The sequence below is a fragment of the Epinephelus fuscoguttatus genome, linkage group LG19 (assembly GCF_011397635.1).
Source record: "Epinephelus fuscoguttatus linkage group LG19, E.fuscoguttatus.final_Chr_v1".
NCBI lineage: Eukaryota > Metazoa > Chordata > Actinopteri > Perciformes > Serranidae > Epinephelus > Epinephelus fuscoguttatus.
Window position 1 is genome coordinate 2,608,435 of NC_064770.1, and position 24,095 is coordinate 2,632,529.

General features: G+C 42.2%; 1 protein-coding gene across 1 annotated transcript in view; it reads left to right on the top strand.

Moving 5' to 3' along the window:
- Positions 1–24,095, top strand: part of yipf2 (Yip1 domain family, member 2) — a 57,729-nt gene that overhangs the window by 14,011 nt on the left and 19,623 nt on the right. The window contains exons 2-5 of the mRNA XM_049560309.1: positions 1,035–1,100; positions 2,873–3,048; positions 3,145–3,225; positions 3,400–3,487. Coding sequence (XP_049416266.1) covers positions 1,070–1,100; positions 2,873–3,048; positions 3,145–3,225; positions 3,400–3,487 — 376 coding nt within the window. The 5' untranslated portion in view covers positions 1,035–1,069. The remainder of the gene's footprint in view (positions 1–1,034; positions 1,101–2,872; positions 3,049–3,144; positions 3,226–3,399; positions 3,488–24,095) is intronic.

A 24,095-nucleotide genomic window follows, 5' to 3' on the forward strand; every position in this document is an offset into this window, starting at 1 on the left:
TCTGCGAAACTAGAGCCCAAAGACTTTTAAAAATGCCTTTCTCACTGGTCTCCTGCAGACAGAGGTGAGTAGAGTCCCACAACACATGGTTAGTTTGAGGGGGAATAACAGGTCGGGCGGGGGATCGGCTGCAGTCGGTGAGACGTGACCGCTACCCCCTTGAGTGCGGGCGGCCCGGCTTTTGGACCTACTTTGGAGAACGAGTAGGTGCGCAGCTCGACGTGGCACCGCGCACCTAAACCGATAACAGAAACACAAATCAGTGCTTGACTGGACGCGGTTAAAAGTTACAGAGTAAAAGGCCCACAGTATTGTACCTGTGCTGCAGCAGTAACTTCATTCGCAGACTGATTTAGCATAGCTCCTGCACCATAAAGACCAATGTCACACTGTAGACTAATTAACAGACAGATTAAACAGAGGAGCAGCTCTGTGTCTCTGAGTGTTGATGGAGAACATGTGAGTGAATGTACGTGACTTAAGTGATAATGTTCATTAATGTGCACTGTCCCGTTCTAAATTAAATAAAATTTAAAAAAAAAAAAAAGTGCTACAACAACAATATTAGCTGCTCTATCAATTTAATTCTCCCAACAGTCTCCCACCATGGCTAGTGGATTCCAAAATCTACCAACCAGACAATTATTATGTTTTTGGTTGGTGAGTGAGGCAAATTTGCAGCCACTTGCATATTTTACCAGCATTTGGCCGGTGGCTGGTGCCTGCACACGCTAAAATCCTAACCAGATCTCTTTTTAATTTAACAGTAAATTGACTTTGTTCTTTGTCTGGATGACTTATGAGATTACTGAACATTTAATTGTCAAAGAACTTGATATGTGAGCTTTGCTGCTGCAAAGAGATGACCTAACTTTATCATTTCAGTAACATAGACTTTATAAAAGTATAGCTAAATTCATAGCCTACAATCTATCAGTTGACCAATAAACTCTGCCCAGCGTGCAGGGAACCCTAGTATGTGAAAACTGCTGTCAGTGCTCATCTGTATCCATCCATCCATTATCTTCTCCTAGGTCTTGCATGAGGTTGCTGTTTGATCACTGAAGCAATGGCCAGTCCTAATGATCTACAGTTCCAAGGTAAAGATTGTGTAATTCAACCTTAATCCATCAGTTTATTTTTTTGCATGAAATTATACAGGATACATGCATCCATCCATCCATTTTCATCTGCTTATCCGGGCCGAGTTGCAGGGGCAGCAGGACAAACAAAGCATCCCAGACATCCCTCTCCTCAGCAACACTTTCAAGCTCCTCCTGGGGGACCTCAAGACGTTCCCAGGCCAGATGACATATGTAATCCCTCCAGCATGTTCTGGGTATGCCCTAGGGCCTCCTAACATTGGGACATGCCCGAAACACCTCCAATGGGAGGCACGATGCTCGAACCACCTAAACTGACCCCTTTCGATGCAAAGGAGCAGCGGCTCTCCTCCAAGCTCCCTCCAGATGTCCAAGCTTCTTACCTCATCTCTAAAGCTGAGCCCAGCCCCCCCCCCCCCCCCCCAACAGAGAAACTCATTTTAGCAGCTTCTATCTGTGATCACATTCTTTCGGGCAGTACCCAGAGCTCATGACCATAGATGAGGGTTGGAACATAGGTGAACCAGTAAATCGAAAGCTCTGCCTTGCGGCTCAGCTCCCTCTTCACCACGATGGTCTGGCGCAGTGCCCGCATCACTGCAGAAGCCGCACCAAATAGCAAATCCATCTCACGCTCCATTCTACCCTCACTCTTGATCAAGACCTCGAGACATTTTCTGACAAAGGGTGATCTTGCTTCTTTGAACAGTAAGGGGTGAAATGAGACATCCCTTAAGATGGTGACCAGATCAATTTCTGGGTTACCAGTGGAGCAAGGAGCAGCACTGAGTGTCACTTTTTTATTTCTGTAGGACAGGGCACCTGGGTTCAGACAAAAGTGAAAGTGCAGGTTAATCTTCTCAGGGCAGCTGTTCTAAAATTCAATCCAGATCAGAATGATCCAGATTTGGAAATTCCATTTTTTGCTATTCAGAATCGCCTAATCCACTTTAATTTTTAATTTGGGTGATTATTATATTTTATGAATGTTTGACCAAATTCAAACCTGTGTTACATTATGTTCCTGAAATCCACCCTGAATCAAACCTTCTGCTGGGATCAGGATAATCCAGATTTTTTGCATCAGAGGTATCCCAATCCTAATAAAAAGTTTTCAACAACACCTACTGAAGGTTTTATTCAGATCAAAACCAAGACTGGATTACATGATCTAGGGATTTCAAAATCCTTTTTTCTTTTGAACTGCCCATTTCCAAGATTTGATCAATTTGATAGCTGAAATCCGATCAGATTACATTTTAAACAACTGGGCCTTGAGGAAACAGCAGTAGGGTTTAAGAGAGACCGTACCGTTTGTTCCAGGTTTTTGTTGATGTTTTCAAAAATACTGATAACCAATATTTATATGATGAGTTGGCTGTTAAGGAGCTCATTTTTGAATGCTAAAAATTAGCAAAATTATGTGACCCTTTTTTGGGAATAATTTTGCGTATTGTTTGTATTTCAGATGAGATTTTCTGTCAATGGATCCCCTCAGAAAATCAGACTGTCCTGTTATAAGCCCTCTGTTAATGTTTCTGTCCAATCAGCCAATAGAAAATAAGTGGAAAATTTGATAGGGGTTAGTTTACCACACTAAATACATATTGACCATTAAAATGCATATTAATTGTGCGAAGTGAGAGAGCCGGACTGAGTTGAACTGGCTTCAGGTACTGGCCTGAATGTGTATATATATGTACACAACCAGGCTTGTAGTAACACAGCCACTTTACTGTCTCCCTGTGTTTCTCAATGCATGTCTTAAGAGTTTGAGGAAGCAGCAGAGCTGTTGTCTGCAGACCCGGGAGCCTCTACACTCAGTATGTCTGCCTCAAACACCAGCACGACAGCAGCAGGAGGAGTAGGAGGAGAAAGAGAAAGAGGGGAGGATGTTAAACTAGACCTCTCAGAGGATGAGGAGGGTCAGGAGGAGAGTTCAGAGGTGTGTAAAGTATCTGTGTTGACTCATCATGACACAGTTTCTAAGAGAGTCTCGATGTTTTGAATGAACACAGCTGAAAGATGTGTGTGCTTCCAGCTGTTAGGAGGACAGAAACCAACTGGTGGCTTCTGGACCTTTGGGTATTATCAATCTTTCTTCAATGTGGACACAGTGCAGGTATGAGCCACTCCCTCTCTACAAATACACTTTTTATACAACGGCAGGTGTGACTGAACAATGGATACATGTGATTTTTTTTTTCATGATAAACCTAGCTCAAAGAATATATGAGTTTCTTTTAATGTGTTTTTTTTTTTTTTTTGTTGCTTGACATTCCTTTATGTGATGCAGGTATTGGACAGAGTTAAGGGGTCAGTGATGCCATTACCTGGAAGAAACTTTATTAAACACCACCTAAGGAGTAACCCTGATCTCTATGGTAAGACAATGGAGTTAGGTTTGGTTAAATATATCATATTATACATTCCCTTGTGTTTTTCTTTATTTTCTCTAGATGAAAGACCTTATGGTTAGATGTTTTATGTGATATTAACAGTCTAGTGTTGAGGATTTAGTGGCATCTAGTGGTGAGGTTGCAAACAGCAACCAACTGAAACTTCTGTGGCCAGCTCAAAAATGTTAAATGCAAGTGGCCCTATTTAGAGCCAGTGTCTGATATGTCAGTTCTTGGCTACTGTAGAATAACATGACGGACTCTGTGGATGAGGACTCACTCTGTGTGTAGTAGTTCCAAGGTAACAAAACACAACAATTCTTAGTTTTAACATATCCCCGTAAATCCTACACTGTGGAGCTTTAAAGCTAGATTTACAGTTGTGTGTGGGATATACATATATATGGGACATACACACGTCTGCGTAGGGTCCAGTGTTTGCATAGACTACTGTAATATTTCCCCTGTAACAGTATGCAATTCACATTCCATTCAATAATATATGGTCCGCATCCTTTTTATTTTAAAAAGTTGACTGCATTGATGAATTAATTACTTATCTGAAAGCACCTTATAGTCTCCTGTGTGTAGTGTAGAAGAATAACATGAGGAAGGAGTGCTCCGCCGCAGCCACTGTGTTGTTATTTAGGTTATGCCAGCAGAGGAGCTGCGAGTAGCCTCTCTCTCCGTTAGTTCCGGTGAAAGCCAAGATACTGGGCAGGCCAGGCACAGGATTTTAAAAGACTGAGCAAAGAGTTATTTTCTGCACTACAGAGGTGTTTTAATTTGGTTAATACTGCAGCATGTGTTGGTCACTGATCACTGCTCCTTTCATTATTGTTAGTCTCTGGGTAATGGTGTAAGTAAGTATTCACAATATACAATATGCCTCGCAAATGTAATTACTTAGTGAATTAACACAAGCTTGCAACTGCTGTCTTTTGTGAAGATGAAATACAACAAGTTAACTTTAGCTGGGGCCTGTATCACGAAGCAGGATTAATGTCTTAGCGAGGTAACTTCAGGGTTAACCCTGGGTTTTCGGTCTCACGAAGCCGGTTCAGTTCTTATCGGGGTAGATCACCATGGTAACTTACTCTGAATGGCTATCCTGCTCCGGAGCAGGGTAAGTTCAGGGTTGAATCTGATCCTATAAAAAGCACCACCCACTGGCCAATCAGCTGTTCGGAAAAAATGCAGCCCAGTCATGACGGGAAGTTTAATTAATTTGATTGATTTTGATTTGAAAGTTTATTTTGAACATTAAAAAAGAAAAGAAAGCCACAACTACAGACAATGAAAAGATTGTTCAAAAAGGAGTGGAAAGAAGTCGAAATTTCATCCCACCCCTTCATAAGAAAGAAACTGATCATTTGTGGACACTTAATAGCACCATTAATTAGTGCCAACACTTTGTTTTGTTGGAGGAAATGATCCCTGTTAAAGATAATGGGCCTAATTGACAGCTTTGCTGCTGGAAATGTGGAAAGTAGCCTATCATGTCTACACTTCATGGTGTTTGAGGGATTTTCCTTTTTGTTTTTTAAAGAGGGAGACTAGGTATATTTTTGCGCAGCTGTTAATTTCTAACACAGCTCAATATCAGGATGATTTTATTCAGACCATCAATTTGGTGTTGATATGATTTAATTGTGGCGTCAGCTTTAAGCTTTATTGTAGCATATATAACGTTATGACAAAGAAGAGCAATTTATCAGACGCAATGATGTTATTACGATAATTGTAATACACGCAATTCATCTGCGCAGCATTGATTTCATGGGATTCAAGGGTGTGATCCGTGTCAGATGTACAGGTACAGGTGCTGTAGCTACTTGAACCAGTGATGAGTAATTTAACCTACACATAGTTTTATTTGCTACCTTGCTTTGTCTTGATTTTTCCCTCTCTCCTCCTCTATTTCTTCTTTCCTTACCCATTTTTTTTCTTCTCTATTATGTGATTTCATTGATGTTTTGACAGGGGAATTTCTTTGATAAGCTTTTAGAGTGGCTTCTAACCTCTCCGGCAATTTTCTTTTTTTAATCTTGTAAATTTTATACTGTCTGTTTTTAACATTATGTGCAAATAAACTAATCTAAACTAAAACTAAACATTATTTATCCTGTTATGCGTTGCCACCAGGGCCATAACCAGGATTAGAGCAAAAAAATTTTGAGCACTTATTTATGAATAAAAAGTAAAATAAATAGTGTTTTAAACTGTGCAATTACACACATACACAATCACATAATGTTGTTGACTGGATTCTTTATTTTTTCTTACTTTTGGCACTCTCAGATATAGATATATAGGCTATTATTGACCTTTTGGAGGGCTGGCTGGATCCTGTCTCCAGAGGGTTCAACTCACTGAAAGTACATAAAAAGGACAGACAGACAGACAGACTTATGATCAGTTAATGCAAATGTGACAAATAATACTGTTTTTTTTTTTTCATCTCAATTTTAACCAGGTAAGCATTTGAGAACAAATTCTTATTTACAAAGGCTGTCTAACAGTATTACCTTTCGGAAGGCCAGGTGGATTCTCCTGTGTCCAGAGGCATCCCACCGCCTGAGTACGCTTTCCTTGTTGATCTTGATGTTGTTGTGAACATGCATGAGAGCTGTTTTTGCTCCCATTTTTCATGATCTGAACTCAAAGATCTAAAACATTTTCTATATACACAAAAGACCTATTTCTCTCAAATATTGTTCACAAATCTGTCTAAATCTGTGTTAGTGAGCACTCATTTTCTTAGAACATGGCTCTCTTGAATACTCGATTCTGATTGGTCAATCACCAATATTCTGCGGTGTCTATTTCTCGACAGACCACTGCTGCTCCGTGGAGCAGACCGTTGCTAGGGACTCCATAGCAACGGCCGTTTATTAAGCTCGTCTCGGTGGCGAATCCATGACACAGACGCGCCTTTCTTTTTGTTTCAACAAAACTATTATCATGACAGATACGCGAGCTGGCGAGTAGCCTATGTTCGTAGTTCGTTCCTTACCTCTCATTTAGGTCTCAGCACATGCGGAGAATCTCTTCTTCTTCACCCCAAAACATGTCTAGTCAGTGCCAGTACATGTGACGTGCTGCGGCGTGACTTGTAAGGCTAAAGGTTACGAGACCTCATAGGCAGAAACACAACTCCTTTTTTTTTTTTTTTTTAAGAAACACAACTCCTGATTGTCGGCTGTAGCGGTTAATATAATTTGTGATCTTTCTATGAATTTGATTTTCATATGTTTTTTGTAAAATGTATATGTTTCTAAAAAATCCCAGGAAATAGTAACCAAGGAATTTACCTCGGGTACCTCATAGCTAGTTACGGCCATGGTTGCCACGCATGTTTCCTCCTCCTGCAGCTGCCACGGTGTTGGCCTTTTCTGTAATGTTGCTTTTCTCCTCCTCATATTTTAGTAGAATTCATCTCTGATCCTCACGAGAAATACTTTTTTTCCCCCTCACATACGGCGCTCTGTGAGGGCGCTCAGTGATGCTCAGTGATGCTCAGTGACGCTGCGCTTCTCTCATGATTGTGATTGGTCCGCTGCGTGCGTGTTCACGGCTCTTGATAAAGCAACCCTGGGTTGAGTTACCGAGTTGATATCCAGCGTCGTGATACCGATTATCCTGATTCCCATTGTTAGGGTTAGTCAACCCAGGATAGGTCTGGGTAACCCAGGAAAGGTTGATCTCGCTCGTGATACAGGCCCCAGGTCCACATTGTAGACTGTCCTGGTGCTACACTGACTTCGCAGTTGAGTTCGGCCTCTTTTGTTTCGTCAACATCATGTTATGAACAAATATTTACAAAATTAACTTGTCATTTGTGAATCGATGCCGACTCGTCCACATTGCGATGCAGTTAAGAATCAACGCCCCCAGCCCCGGCGTTAGGGGGTTAATTAGGGGGGCAATGCCCCCCCGGCCCTGCCTCCTTGCCCACCCACTGGCTGTCAGAGGGGTAAGGAGTTTTTTTCCTCCTGAAAATAATTTAGACTAGTTATAACTTGTTTTGTGTGTCAAATTGTATTAATTCATATTCAGTTAATCAGTAAAATTTAAAATACAAAAATATTTTAATTTTATTTAATTTGATACATCTCGGCTTGTGTCACGTGACACGTGCGACATGCGTACTGCTGCAGTTGGTGCTGATGTAAGTATGTTTACGTTCACATTTTTCTACCGTCTATGAGCGAGAGGAGATGTGTGATTAAAAACGGAACGTAACTATGGATATAAGGAAATTCTTCCGACCACCAGGACCTGAGGAACAAGCGACAGTGGAGCAGGATCACTTTATCCCCGCGGAGAAGGAGAAAGCAGCTAGCAACGTTAGCTACACAGAGGCACAAGCCCCCCCAGCGGAGCCGGAGCACAAGCAAGCAGATTATAGCGCCAAACCCAGTGATAATGACCGGTGTCCTTTGCCATCACCAGGCCCAAGCTGCAGCGGACTTTCTAAAACACAAGGTCATGGTGGCCCTCCGGATGATCTAGGTGAGGACAAGCCCGCTCAGGTCATTTTGAATAAGTTTCCCTCTCGCCTTTTCAAAGGTCAGAAACATTCATTTGTTGCCCTGTGGTGCAACCGTAGAGACTGGTTAGAGTACAGTGTTAAAGCTGACGCGGCATTTTGTTTTGTATGCCGAAAGTTTGGGACCATAGATTCTGTGTTCACGAAAACTGGCTATTGTGACTGGAAACACGCAGCAGAGAGAGAATTGCGCAAGCATGCGGAGTGTAAAGAACACATGGAAAGTGCAGCAAAGTGGCGAGAGAGAGAAGAGGGCTGATTCAGGACAGGAGGTTTCCACCCTTGTGAATGAAGGCCAACTAGCTAGAAATCGGTATTACATCGATGCTATTATCGACATGTTACAATTCCTGGCCATAAACCAATTGCCTCTCAGAGGGAGTGTGGAAGCATTTGATTCTCAAGGTGATTCAAGCTGTGGACTTTTTTTGTCACTGTTTGAGTACACAGTGAGAAAAGACCCAGAGCTTGAGAAAATACTGCAAACAATCCCACAAAATGCCAGATATACATCTCATGATATACAAAACGAACTACTCAAGATAATGTGTGATATTTTAACTCAAGAAATTGTACGTGAAGTCAGTGATTCATGGTTTACCATTAAAGTTGATGGCACCCGAGACCCCACTGGCTGTGAAAACATTTCTATCGTGATCCGCTTTGTAGCAGAAGATTTGGAAGTTAGGGAGCGTTTTCTAACTATTGCTACTGCAGATGGGGGAGATGCCAAAACCCTTGCAAACACTATAATCACAGAGCTGCGAAGAGTTGGTTTAAGTACATCTAAAATCCTCAGTCAGGTGTATGACGGAGCATTGGTCATGTCCGGGAAGCATTGGGGTGTTCAGAAGATACTGCAGGACACGCTCGCCAGAGAGATACCCTATGTAAAGATAAGATAAACTTTATTGTCCCGCAAGGGAAATTTGTCTTGGGCAGTATAGTGCAAACAGCTGCAATATTCACATACATACATACATACATACAATCAATCAATACGGACAAGTTGCCAACATAGTGCGCTGACTGTGTTACAGTTGCAGACTACTGTTGCAAGAGTAGTGCAACCGTTTCCCTTGTTTGTAGGGTTACAAACAAGGGAACTACAGGTATTGCACTGGCCTATCACAAAGTGCAAGTGAGTGCATATAAAACAGATAAATACAGGGGTCAAATAAAAACACCAGTAAACCAATTAAAATTATATTAAATCAGTTGTGGGACCATAGTGCAAATAAGAACAATACTAGATGAGAACAACAAAAACCAGACCATTTAGGCATAAATAGCCCTGCACACATACGGCTCAACCAGGGGGGCATCGCAGGTCCAGCAGGTGAGCAGGCAACCACCTATTAGCATAATTGAGGAGAATTCAGTTATATGCAATAGTAAACAGTGATTAACGGTGAATTGACGGTGAATTTGACGGGCAGGGGATCAGCAGCCATAAGCCTCCCCCCTGCCCACATTATATGTTCCATATAGAATTACCAGAATGGAGGTGGGTCCACCACAGTGAGCCCTCCCCACCATCTGACCGAGGTCAGGTGATGGGATGGAGGGGGGGCTAGGCAGGAACGCTGAAGAGCTGGAGCTGTCAGTTCTGATAGGCGCTGACTGCTACTGGAAATTGGTGTCTGGCAGAGTAGAAAGACTATCAGAGTCCCTGGTTGCCTAGAAACCATATTCGGCTGGACAGTGCAGGGACCAGTGTCCATGTCCAGCATGAGTGACGCGTCCTGCATGAAGATTGGCATCGAGGAAGCCACACAGGTTTCAAACCAGCTACGAGCATTCTGGGAAATAGAGTCGCTAGGCATTTCCAGCAAAGGTGAGGAACAAGCTGATGACGTGGAAGCTCAGCAAAACTTTGACAGGTCAGTCAGATACACTCAAGGGAGATATGAAGTGAAATTGCCATGGTGACAGGATGCCCCAGAACTCCCAGACAGTCTGAGAATTGCCAGGAAAAGATTTGAAGGGCTGAAAAGAAAACTAAAAACTGACGTGACGCTATTCAAAAGATACAGTGATGTGATTAAGGACTGTCTTCAGCAAGGAATATGTTAAGATGTTCCAGACACCAGACACACAGCAGGCACTGAGAACAACAATGTCAAGTACTACCTACCTCACCATGCTGTAATTAGAGAGGACAGGGCATCACTCAAGCCTTCCTGCAAATATCTGTTGCTGATGAGGACAGAGATGCTTTGAGGTTCCTGTGGCTCACTGGACCCCTCGATGCTGAGGACACCAAATCACGCACACTGAGAATGACTCGCATGGTGTTTGGAGTGTCATCGAGCCCATTCTTGCTTGCAGCTACAGTCCGGAACCACTTGAAAGGGTACCAAACAAGTCACCCACATGCGGTTAACACTCTGAAAGACTCCCTGTATGTTGATAACTTTATCACCAGCTCAAGTGATGTTGAAGGCGCTTTTGCACTAACCACACAGGCAAGAGAAATCCTGTCCACCGCTGGCATGAACCTCTGTAAGTGGACCACAAACTCCTCGGAGCTGAAAGCTAAGTGGCTGCAAGGGGATTTCGACTTCACTCTAGAACCTGAAGCACATGGCTGTGTGTTAAAGGTGCTCGGCCTAGTATGGAGACCAGAGACTGATGACTTTGTTTTCAACCTCAAACATCTCATGGACAGTTTCAAAGACAGAGTGAACACAAAGAGGAGTGTCCTGCAGTCGTCAGCTAAGATATTTGACCCCATGGGAGTTCTGACGCCATTTACAATAAGAGTGAAATGTCTCTTCCAGGATATGTGGCAAAGGGGCATCAGCTGGGACCAGGAGCTGCCAGATGACCTCACTCAAGGGTGGCAGCAATGGTGTATGGAGCTGCTCCAGCTGCATCAGATAGCCATTCCCAGGTGGTATGGAACTGACGAACTGCAGAATGGACGTGGCCTTCATGTGTTCAGTGACGCAAGTGAGAGGGCCTACGGCGCAGTAGAATATCTCCAAGGACAAACAGCTGAGGGAAACACTGTGAGCAGACTTAACATATCCAAGTCAAGAGTTGCACCCATTAAGAAACTCACCCTTCCACGCCTTGAGTTAATGGGAGCTCTGGTTACAGCAAGGATGGGAAACAACCTGTTAAAGGCAATGGACATGTACATGAGCCAAATACGCATGTGGTCAGACTCCATGATAGTCATCCAGTGGATTCGCAGCTCAGCGCAAAGATGGAAACAGTTTGTTGCAAATAGAGTTTGATACAGAGATACAGTCACTGACCCCGCCAGAAATCTGGTCACACTGCAGTGGGAAGCTTAACCCCGCTGATCTCACCACAAAGGGTCAGACTGCCTCAAACCTGAAAGAAGAACCCTGGTGGTCAGGACCCCCATTTCTGAGTTCAGTAATTCAGCCAGAGCTATCTACTGAAGAGCTCTGTGAAGAGGAAATAAAGGCTGAGCTCAAGTCAAACCATGTCACAGTCCATCTGAGTAAGTCAGAAAATACATCACCAGATCCCCTATTAAATCTGGAGAACTACAGCAAACTAAGAACTGTATTCAGAGTCACGGCCTGGATTAAACGATTCATCCACAACTCTCGCTCAAGAGAAAAAATACAAGGAGAGCTGACAGCCAAGGAGCTGGCTGAAGGACACTGGATATTGGAGGCACAAAATCAGAGTTTCCAGTGAGAGATAAGTGAAATGAAAGCAGGACAAGACATACACAAAGACTCAAAAATCAGAGACTTGAAGCCGTTTCTTGATGAAAATGGGTTAGTCTGTGTGGGAGGGAGACTGTAGCATTCAAACTTTAGCTTCAGTGAACAGCATCCGTGGATCTTGCCTTCCAATCACAGACTCTCTGAAATGCTGATCAAGCACAGTCATGACCAAGTGATGCACTCAGGTATGACTGGTCCGATCAGTAAAGACATGTCTGAGGAAAGTGATGGGAAGAGCTTCACTGAGCTTTGAGGAGCTATCATCCCTATTAGCAGAGGTAGAGGCGACAATTAATTCAAGACCACTCACCTTCATCTACAATGAACCAGAAGAACCTCAACCTCTGTCACCGGCTCACTTCCTGATTGGAAGGCGATTCTCCTCCTTGCCACCTAAGCCCTTTCATGCTGCCAAGCAAACCCTCAACTCCAGCCGAGAGAAACTGACTCAGAGATGGAAATATCGTTAGTGCCTTCTCAACGACTTCTGGACTCGCTGGAAAAGGGAGTATTTACTGGAGCTGAGATCCGCCCACACCAGAAACACTCCACGCTCTATACCTCTAAAGGAAGGAGATCTGGTGCGTATTGGAGATGACAAAATGCCACGTCAGATCTGGAAAACTGGGATGATCAATGAACTGTTCTCAGAAAGAGACGGACTTGTGAGATCCTGCGCTGTGCGCACATGAGAGAGGACAATATTAAGAAGACCAGTTAAACTCCTATATCCTTTAGAGACTGCTTAAACTGTCTTCATGAGGGGAGGATGTTGTATCTTTATTTCATTGATGGGTCAATGACGTGATGCTACTTTTTTTGTGTTCATATGGTTTAGTCAAATTTAAAAGGGTTAAAATTTGAAAATAAATGTATGATTAACTTACAAACTTTAATTTTGTGTGGATCCAGTATAAAATTTCTGCTTTTAATATATTTTGAGAGAATATATTAGAGGATAATGGCAAAAATGTCTAAGTGGTGTAACCATAAAAACTTGCACCAAATAATTAAACACTTAAAAACACTAAAATTCTCAATAAAAAAAACATTTCAACTAGTTTGGCATGATCTTTAAATTATTACTTTTTTATATTCAATAAAGGTAATGAAATACAATTGTTCTAAATATGAAATTTAATTTGGGGAATCATGAAAGTCAAGTAAACTACATGAAGTGTCAAGTGGTGTAACCACCATTTTAGAGGCCGTTTTGTTAATATTGTAAAGAAGGTCATGTAACAGGAAATGGTGTTACAGAGAAGGACCTCTGATGATCACAACTGCTGCATGACAAGGTTAGAATCTCTTAAAATTACTAATAAATTGATGTTTTTAGACTCTGGTCAGGTTTGGTAAGTTTACATGTCAAATGGTATGACCCTAGAAAAACATTAATAATTCATAAGAATCATTAAAATGAATATTTATTTTAAAATTGTGTTTGAAATCTTGAGACCAAGGCCATGTGCTTACTCAGGTGTCCATGGTAATGCCTGCCAAATTTGACTTTAAAATGAAATGTCAAATGGTGTAACCGGTTACACCATTTGACTCCTATTAAGACCTTTCTGTTATAGGCAATTATGTCAAATATCAGCAGTTTATGATAGTGATTTGGTTTCATTTTTGGCGATTTTTTGGGGCGATTTTTGTCATTTTATTTTGCTAAATTAATGGTCTGTCTCCACAGAATTCAACTCGGTACATATAGTCCATAATAACTATGTAGAGCACAATTCAAAGTGTGTGCGTATTGGAACTGGCAGCTTCACACTGATTTCCAACGAGTCTTTCACAAAACACGTCAGTGACTGCGGAGCTTAAAGTTACGGCTGGGGTACACCGGCAACGGGAGTGGCGCGACAAGTCTGCAGTGCGAGTCCCGTAGCAGCTAGCTAGCTAGCTGGCTAAGCAAACGGTAAACAAGACGCTTGACGTGATGCTTACGTTTGCAGCCGGTGGAACCCAGCCGTAACGTGAATTCATATGTGCATATGGTTAACAATGTTACCAGCCGTGCTAAACACCCTCTCTGATGGCGTGCTTGTCGCCAGTATGCACAGATATTTCCGTGCCATGTTGGACATGAGTGGGCTCGCAAAGCACGCTGCATTTTTTTGCTGCATTCATGTGGTGTCGGGAGATCCGAGTTGCCGAGTTGTTTTTCTGACATGAGGTGGCGTTCATGTGAATTATCCCATTCTGAAAGTCATTTTTCGATTCTTTCCGACATCACATGAATGCAACATCCCCCCTCTTCTTTTTTTCTCCGCCAAACGAATATATCAGCAACCGCCGGTTGATGGGCTGACGGTGGTGATTGGAAATTTTTAACATACCGCCCAACCCTAACAGTACCTTTAAAATAGCCTACCTAAAAATCCAATAATTCATTTAAAGTAGAAATGTTACACAAACATTAAAATTTATGTCTGTAAAATAAAATTATTATCATTTCTGCTATTTCATTACTAATGTATGATACATTTATAGAAAACTAAAATAATCAAATTAAATAAATAAAATCAGTTTTCCCCATTAGATGCCAGTTTCTAGGAGGGCCACCTGACAAGCCCTAAGGGTTTTCTTTTGGCTCCTCCTGCACACTTTTTTTTTTCTCTTTTAAGTCATCGTTTTTCATGCGTGTCAATACTGTATGTATTCTGTTTCTTCTTATTGACATTCTATACTCTTTTTCTTGTGTGCAAAAAAAACAAAAACAAAAAACAAGGAATAGCTGGCTCGTCATAGAGTGCTAATGCAAATGAATGCTAATGCTGCAGCAAGGGCCAATTATGTCCTTACAAGTTGTTGTTGTTGTTTTCAGGTGACTTTTTCCCTTATCAGAATTTAAAACACAAAACATGAAACATGAGTTAAATTTTAAAATTAAATGATTGTTGTTAGCAAAGAATTTACGGTAGAAGAAATTAGTTAATTGTTGTCAGCTGTTCCTTTTTCTGAACTTGGTCTCATTAAATTTTTATCAACCATATTCACAATAGTAGACCAGTTCACCCTTATGAGTTGTTATCAGGTGACTTTTTCTTATCAGGACTTAAGATACAAAACATGAGTTAAATTTTAAAATGAAACATGATTGTAAAATGTTTTTTTTCTGCAAAGAATTTACAGTAGAAGAAATTAGCTCACTGTTGTCAGATGTTCTTTTTTCTGAACTGAAATAACATGAAAAAAACAAGTTCACTTAACCTTGTTGACTGTCATATTTGATTTTCAGTGTCAATTCCTTCACCAAACAGTGGTGTTTGACTGTAGAAGGAACATGGTCAGACAGTGTATCATATTTTAATACCAATAAATAAAAAAATACCAGTTACACCAATTGACACAACCCAGTGTCATTTGGTGTAACTGGTATCTTTTCATAAAAAATATGATTATATACAGGAAGATAAATGTGGAGTAAAATGTGGAATAAATGTAATTTTTTAACAAATTTTACATAATTTGTCACACGTTATTTAGAAAAAAGGGGTGTTTCTAGGAAATGTCCTGCTCAGTATTGCCAAAATGCATTAAAATTTAAATATAGAAATACTCCAAAAATATCTTATTTCAATTTAATGCTTTTCAAAGACTTTTTTTTATAAGTACACTTAAATCTACTGTAGGTAGATAAAATATTTAATATATATCATTCTTATGTGGTTACACCATTTGACATTTTCAGGAGCATTCAGTCTTACTTTTCATAAAAAATGGTGCAAATGTCATTTCAAATGACATAAAACCAAGAAAAATACAGAATGCACATGTTAACAAATCTGATGCATGCTTTGAAAACTATTTTTGAAGATATTTCTGAATTGCTCATCTTGCCAACCCTTATTTGTCACTGACCCTTATACAGTAATGCATGTGATATTTATAGTTCATTAATGCAGTAATTCATATAGTTAAAAACGTACAGTTAAAAAGGGGTTAAAATATTACAAAGAAGTCATTAATTTAATTTGGTAGTAAAGATAGTAGTAAAGATTGGCCAACTCAGACAAGAGCTGAGGAACTAAGGAGCCAGTACAGAGAGGCGAGTGTGGAAGATAAGGTTGCCCTGGCAGACCTCAGAGGCGTGGTTAGGGAGCGGCTAACTACCATTCAGTGCACTGAATGGCACAGGAGGAGCAGCAAGGAGAAGGCTCATAAATACAGTGTCTTCATTTAGAATCCATTTAGATTCACTAAGAAGCTGCTGCGGCAGAAGTGCAGTGGGCACCTCACTTTTACTGAGGAGGAGGTCAACAGCTTCCTAAGTAACACCTACAGCAACAGCATGAGGGAGCTAGACCTTGGCCACTGCAAAGTCCTGATTTCGCCTTCTGAACCCAGCAACCTGCTCAACATCAAGGAACCCACACTTAAAGAGGTGGAGGAGGTAATCAAGTCAGCCAGAGCATCTTCGGCCCCAGGTCCAAGTGGAGTACTGTACAAGGTCTTCAAACAGTGCTCAAAGCTCATCAGTGGAGGTACGCAGAGGGTGTTTGGATCCAGAAAGTGAAGAATGCAAGCAACATGGAGCAATTCAGGATATTATCACTCCTCAGTGTGTAATGTAAGGCCTTCTTCAAGATCATTGCCAATCGCCTTATCGAGTATCTCCTGAAGAGCAACTTCTTAGACACCTCATTGCAGAAGGGAGGTGCCCCAAGGCCGCATGGAATTTACAGGTATGGTAACCCAACTCATCAGAGAGGCATGGGAGAGCAAGGGTGATCTGGCAGTGCAGTGGCTGGACCTTGCTAATGCCTATGGTTCGATCCAGCACAGGCTAGTCGGATTGGCCCTGACAAGGTACCATGTCCTGGAGAAGATCTGAAATCTTATCCTTGACTATTACAACAACTTAAAGGGATAGTGCACCCAAAAATGAAAATTCAGCCATTATCTACTCACCCATATGCCAACGGAGGCCCTGGTGAAGTTTTAGAATCCTCACCTCCCTTGCGGAGATCAGCGGGTGGAGCGGCTCGCACACCTAATGGTAGACGGTGCCCCAGACTAACGTCCAAGAACACAAAATTGAATCCACAGAGTACCTCCATACTGCTAATCCATAGTGATCCAAGTGTGCTGCAGCCGCGACATAAAAAGTTGTTTAGAAAAACGTCATATGAACTCTGCTTTTAGCCTCACTGTAGCCTGTAGCTCTGACTGTTTCTCTGTGCTCCACGCTCACGTGTGCGCGCCTGTGCAAGACCAGCGAAAGCATGAGCTTTGCTCACCCGTATTTACATCACTTGACACGTGCACCGCAGGGAGAGACAACAGTAACCACAGAGCTAAAAGATAATTTGCACTACAGTCTTTTAGCAAAGGACAGCCCAACATGTCTGAAGACTTTGAAATTGAGGAGGAACAGCATTTCTTTGTTGAGCCGTATTTGTTTGAGCCTGAGTATACGGACGGAACTCAGGCTACTGGATGAAGCAGCCGCCGCAGTTCATGAGCCTAACCCTCAGCCAGCCGCAGAATACTGGAGTCGAGCACTGGAAACCTGGTGGTGTAGTTGTTTCAAATACAAAGCAGTGCCAACGGATGAGGAAAGTCTGCTGCTCAGACTGGGAATTGGCGATGCCTACACTTGAGAATCTGGACATCAGTACTGACGAGACTACTGCTCTTCAGAGATCACCGATCACCCTGAGCGAGCGCACACGTGAACGCGGAGCAAAGAGAAACAGTCAGAGCTACAGGCTACAGTGAGGCTAAAAACAGAGTTCATATGACGTTTTTCAAAACAACTTTTTATGCAGCTGCAGCACACTTGGATCACTATGGATGAGCAGTATGGAGGTACTCTGTGGATTCAATTTTGTGTTCTTGGACGTTAGTCTGGGGCGCCGTCTACCATTAGGTATGCTAGCTGCTCCACCCGCTGATCTCCGCAAGGGATGTGAGGACTCTAAAACTTCACCAGGGCCTCCGTCGGCATATGGGTGAGTAGATAATGGCTGAATTTTCATTTTTGGGTGCACTATCCCTTTAAAGGGGCAATAAGCAAAATTCATCATTTCTAGATTGAAGGAATTAAAAAATCGCTATGCGGGGTGTAATTTCATCTGGAGTATAGCATGACCTCACACACCCTCTCTCTCTGTGATCTCCAGCCCCTTGTTTACAAGCCAGTCCGGCTGCGCGTTCATGTACGTTCATGTGAATCGCCGCCTCCTCCCTCCTCTCGGAGCCCTTGGCCCTCCCTCCCGCAGCATTAGCTCCCGGGAGCGTTAGTAGTTAGCACTAGTCGGCTGCTACCGGCTACTGGATTAACTTACAGCTATGGAGCGCTTCTACCAGCTCTTCTAACTTAGTCACTGAGCCTCGCCTACATCTCAGGAAATATATTACCTTTATTACAGGTACCATCATCATTGAAGTAGGCAGGGGAATAGCTAAACACAGCAGAGGCCAAGAGTGAGTGAAAGACATCGCTAACTGCTAAACTAATCCAAACTTAGTTGGCTGTTTAGATTTTATTCCCTCGCCCCTGTAGCAAGTGAATCTGCCTGTAGTGAAACCGGGGCTAACTGGTGCTTCCTCCTCATGCTCCACTTCACTCAGCTGCCTGACAGATCTGCTGCTTCTTCACACTTTAACCTGAATAACAAACCAGAGCTAGCTGGGAGCATGACCGGAGGGAAGCACAGTCAGTTAGCCTCTGCTAGCTAACCTAACGGTGAAACGATTTCACTTTTTGCCTCTAAGTCCGAGGCTATCCTCTGGGTCATTAACATCAGCATGGCATCATTTTGAGGAGGGCATCATCACTGGCTGTACAATTTCTGTGTCCCTGTTTGCACTAGCCATGACAAGGCTTGTTAAGTCTGCATAGGTGGGGTGTAGAGGCCCCTTGTCTGAATCTGGCACCCGACAACCCCTTATCAGAGCTTGTATGGATGACCTGACAGTTACCACAACATCAGTGCCTGGGTGTAGGTGGATCCTTCAAGGTCTTAAAAAGACTCTGACATGGGCAAGAATAAGCTTCAAACCTGCAAAATCCATGTCTCTGGTCCTCAGGAAGGACCAGTTCCATTACTTAAATGGAAAAATTCCACCAAAATTCCATCTGTGACTGAGAAGCCAGTCACAGCCATGGGTAAACTCTTCACCAGCAACCTGAAGGACACAGCAGCACACCAAGCGACCACTGATGACCTCAGCTCTTGGCTTTCCATTGTGGACAGGTCAGGACTTCCTGGTAAGTTCTAGGCCTGGATATATCAACATGGGTTTCTGCGTCGACTCCTCTGGCCACTGCTGATCTGTGAAGTTCCAGTTACCACTGTGGAGAGCTTTGAAAGGAAGATAAACATAAGCAGGTGGCTGCGCCTGCCGGGGAGTCTCAGCAGCATTGCCCTTTATGGGCATAACACCAAGCTGCAACTTCCATTCAGCAGTCTGGTGGAGGAGTTCAGGTCACTGGAGCCAGAGAAGTCCTGCTCTACGCATTGTTGATTATCTTATGAGGTCAAGAGATGTCTGAAAATTAAATTATCAAAGCTTAACATCTTGTATTTTGCAAGCAGATTGCAGTGGTGGTACTGTGGTGATCGATACCATCTTTTGAGATGCCACAGACTGTGTGCCCAATGAAGTTTGTGGAGGGTCCATTTGGCATCCTACATCATGGACTCTGGCTGTAGTGGAGAGGTGTTGGGCAACAGGGCCCTGCTGTGATGCACTCTAAAAGACAAAGGAAAATTAAGTAACTTAAACTGATATTGCACCAGATGAAAACAGTCAACATCTAAAATGGTAATCAGTGTTGTCCCCCTGTAAAATTGCCAGACCACACACACCTATTCAAACACATGTAGAGACAGACACACACATAACGTCCTTTCATTACATAAATACCTCCCCAGCTGTGTAATTCGAGACCAACTACACTGTTAGCAGCGGTAGAAATATTGTTAACGGCCTCCATGTAACAGAGCTCCAAAAAACACATTGTACTTAAAACTGTAACTTAAAACGTATATTAAAAGCTGATTCCCAATCAAACTCTGAGTGTGGCCACACATTTTGACAAATAAATGAGAAGAATCCATTTTTATGTCTGGAACCTCCCGTCTACAATGGGCTTGTGACGCACCCCAGTTTGAGGACTTAGCACAGATTCTGGAGTTACTCCTTAAGTAAAATGATCTTGTATGATTTGGCAAAATAACTTCTTGTCAATCAATCAATCAATCAATCAGTTTTATTTATAAAGCCCAATATCACAAGTCACAATTTGCCTCACAGGGCTTTACAGCATACGACACCCCTCTGTCCTTAGGACCCTCACAGCAGATAAGGAAGAACTCCCCCCAAAAAAACCTTTAACGGGGGAAAAAAAATGGTAGGTACTGAGGAGGGGTCCCTCTTCCAGGACGGACAGACGTGCAATAGGTGTCGTACAGAACAGATCAGCATAATAAATTAACAGTAATCCGTATGACACAATGAGACAGAGAGAGAGAGAGAGAGAGAGAGAGAGAGAAAGAGAATGACAGTAGCTTACAACAACATTAATGAAAGTAATAATATAATTATAGTTCTGGCTACTGTGGTACAATATGTTGAAAGTATATATTAATATGTTATAGTATACATATGTGACAATAATCATATGTGTATAATAACAGTAGTATGACAGTAGTATGAGTAGAAGTATGACTAATGATAACAGCAGCAGCAGGAGGCATCTGGCAGGACCACGGCAGCAGCACAACCAAGATCCTTGTGACCGCATGTCTTTGCTGATGTTGACTCCATCAAGATTTGAACTTTAAACTTTCCACATGGAAGACAAGTGCTCTAACTACTACATTACGGAGGCTCCCATTTTGACAAACAAATGCAGGTCTTAATTCAACCCCAGGTCTGACTGCTGTTGTGTTGTCGGCTAATTGCTTGAGCTAGCGTTAGTTAGCTGCTTAGATCAGGCATTATACATATAAATGTTGAAGCTTTTGTCAATGTGGACATGCTACACATTGTTAGCTCTGTTAGATTCTCCACAACTCAATCTTTCAGTTCATTTTACTGAGACCACCCAGCTGGCAGTGTAACTTACTGTAAGCTGAATAGCAAAAGCATTTCAAAACAGTAACTTTGGTAAGCAAGTTAGCCAAGGCACACAGTTATAATGCTATATGATACACTAAACAACAGGGAAAAACACATTAAGCATACCAGGTCCTCTTTTAAAGCTGTTTCTCAATTAAAGTCTGAGTGGCCACACATTTTGACAAATAAATGCAGGTCTTGTTTCGACCCCAGGTCTGAGTGCTGTCGTGTTGTCGGCTAACTGCTGGAGTTTAACTTATTACAAGCTGAGTAGCAAAAGCATTTCAAAACAGTAACTCTGGTTAGCCAAGGTCTACAGTACAGCTTAACATTTGCTCCTACAGCCATCTACTCCACACTTCAACACTTGGTCGTAGCTTCCTTGTTTGTTTTTAAATAACAACTTCACATCTCATAAAGCATTCTTACAGATTGTGATCCTTAATCTCCAGAACTGTACAATTAAGTTAACTACCACGTCTCTCAGGAGTAACTGCTGTGAAAATCCAGCTGTAAACTGTTGCCAGTTTGTGAAGCAGTCCTCAGGAAAATGGAGGGAACACAACAAAATGTCCAGGTTGTATTGTTGAGGAAAAGTGTTAAAAATAAATTCTAACATTTATTCTTCCTCTCTTCTTCCTTTGGCAGTCCAAACACAAGACTGATATAACTGAGTAAATGTGACATAACCCCTATACCTTAGAGACTTAGTTTTCCCAAACATACCTCCTAGAGCTCCACTTGCAGAATCTGCTAATACTGGTATCCCATGTAAAAATGACGTGTTCATCAAGGAATAGGCCAAGGTATTATCTGTGAATTTTTATGACCAAAAGTAAATTGAAATTCACTTCTTTTCTTACCAGGTTTTCTAAACTCTTTAACCTCTGTCTTTTTGGGATTGATAAAAAGACGCCACCTCTTGCACCATTTATCTGCACATATTAGCATCGTTTGCAAATCTTTGTTATTTTCTGCCAGCAATATTATATCATCTGCATAAAGCAGGATGCTCAGTTTATTTCTCCACATTACTCCCATTCCAACCTGTTTTATTTCTGTTACTAACTCATTGAGAAAAATAGCAAATAGAGTTGGGGATAAAGCATCATCTTGCCTCACCCCTGAAGGTGCAGGGAACCACTTAGTATAATATTCATTTAGCTTGACACAGGCAGCAGATGCATTATAGATTGATTGCATGGCATGATAAAATTTTCCTTGAATTTCTGTTTTAAGGTAGCCTGGAAACCCAGACCCAAATCTAGAAAGATTTAGGGTCTGGCCATGAGTAATGAAAATGGCCCAACTCGAGGGGTGGCACCAAGCATGCATTTGTAAATATCACTACACGCAACTGGATAACACTACAACCAGTCAGAACAATACACAGGGTAACGTATACGCTTAGCTACCAGCGGAGCTAACTGGTAGAGTAGACTCTTGCCGTATCCGGTCGGCAAAACAGCAAAAATGTCCTTCTTGCAAAGGAAAGACTCGAGCGCCGTCTTCTGTTCCTCTTTTCGAGAAAAAGCTAAGTCTAACTCGTTCATTGTAGCAGCCAAAGCCATTTCAAAAAACTGGTGTTCATCTGTAGGCATCTTGCAGTTTTAAATGACTGATCCCGGACTTCGTCGTTGTAGCGCTATCATCATCTGTTTAGCTCACCTCTGGCCCACCTATATCAGATACACCGATGTAATTGGTGCAGCTCGGTTTCATGGGCATAGGTAATGAGCATCATTACTGATTGCCAGAGTGACTCGCTGAAAATCAGTAAAACAAGCAAAAGTAGACCTATTTTAATTTTATAATTAAAAGTAGTAGTAGTAGTAGTAGTAATTTTATTTCTAATTACAGTACATACTGTATATATATATATATATATATATATATATATGTACGTATGTATGTATGTATGTATGTATGTATGTGTATATATACAGTACAGGCCAAAAGTTTGGACACACCTTCTCATTCAATGCGTTTTCTTTATTTTCATGACTATTTACATTGTAGATTCTCACTGAAGGCATCAAAACTATGAATGAACACATGTGGAGTTATGTACTTAACACAAAAAGGTGAAATAACTGAAAACATGTTTTATATTCTAGTTTCTTCAAAATAGCCACCCTTTGCTCTGATTACTGCTTTGCACACTCTTGGCATTCTCTCCATGAGCTTCAAGAGGTAGTCACCTGAAATGGTTTCCACTTCACAGGTGTGCCTTATCAGGGTTAATTAGTGGAATTTCTTGCTTTATCAATGGGGTTGGGACCATCAGTTGTGTTGTGCAGAAGTCAGGTTAATACACAGCCGACAGCCCTATTGGACAACTGTTAAAATTCATATTATGGCAAGAACCAATCAGCTAACTAAAGAAAAACGAGTGGCCATCATTACTTTAAGAAATGAAGGTCAGTCAGTCCGGAAAATTGCAAAAACTTTAAATGTGTCCCCAAGTGGAGTGGCAAAAACCATCAAGCGCTACAACGAAACTGGCACACATGAGGACCGACCCAGGAAAGGAAGACCAAGAGTCACCTCTGCTTCTGAGGATAAGTTCATCCGAGTCACCAGCCTCAGAAATCGCAAGTTAACAGCAGCTCAGATCAGAGACCAGATGAATGCCACACAGAGTTCTAGCAGCAGACCCATCTCTAGAACAACTGTTAAGAGGAGACTACATCAGGCCTTCATGGTCAAATAGCTGCTAGGAAAGCACTGCTAAGGAGAGGCAACAAGCAGAAGAGATTTGTTTGGGCCAAGAAACACAAGGAATGGACATTAGACCAGTGGAAATCTGTGCTTTGGTCTGATGAGTCCAAATTTGAGATCTTTGGTTCCAACCGCCGTGTCTTTGTGTGACGCAGAAAAGGTGAACGGATGGATTCCACATGCCTGGTTCCCACTGTGAAGCATGGAGGAGGAGGTGTGATGGTGTGGGGGTGTTTTGCTGGTGACACTGTTGGGGATTTATTCAAAATTGAAGGCACACTGAACCAGCATGGCTACCACAGCATCCTGCAGCGACATGCCATCCCATCCGGTTTGCGTTTAGTTGGACCATCATTTATTTTTCAACAGGACAATGACCCCAAACACACCTCCAGGCTGTGTAAGGGCTATTTGACCAAGAAGGAGAGTGATGGAGTGCTGCGGCAGATGACCTGGCCTCCACAGTCACCGGACCTGAACCCAATCGAGATGGTTTGGGGTGAGCTGGACCGCAGAGTGAAGGCAAAGG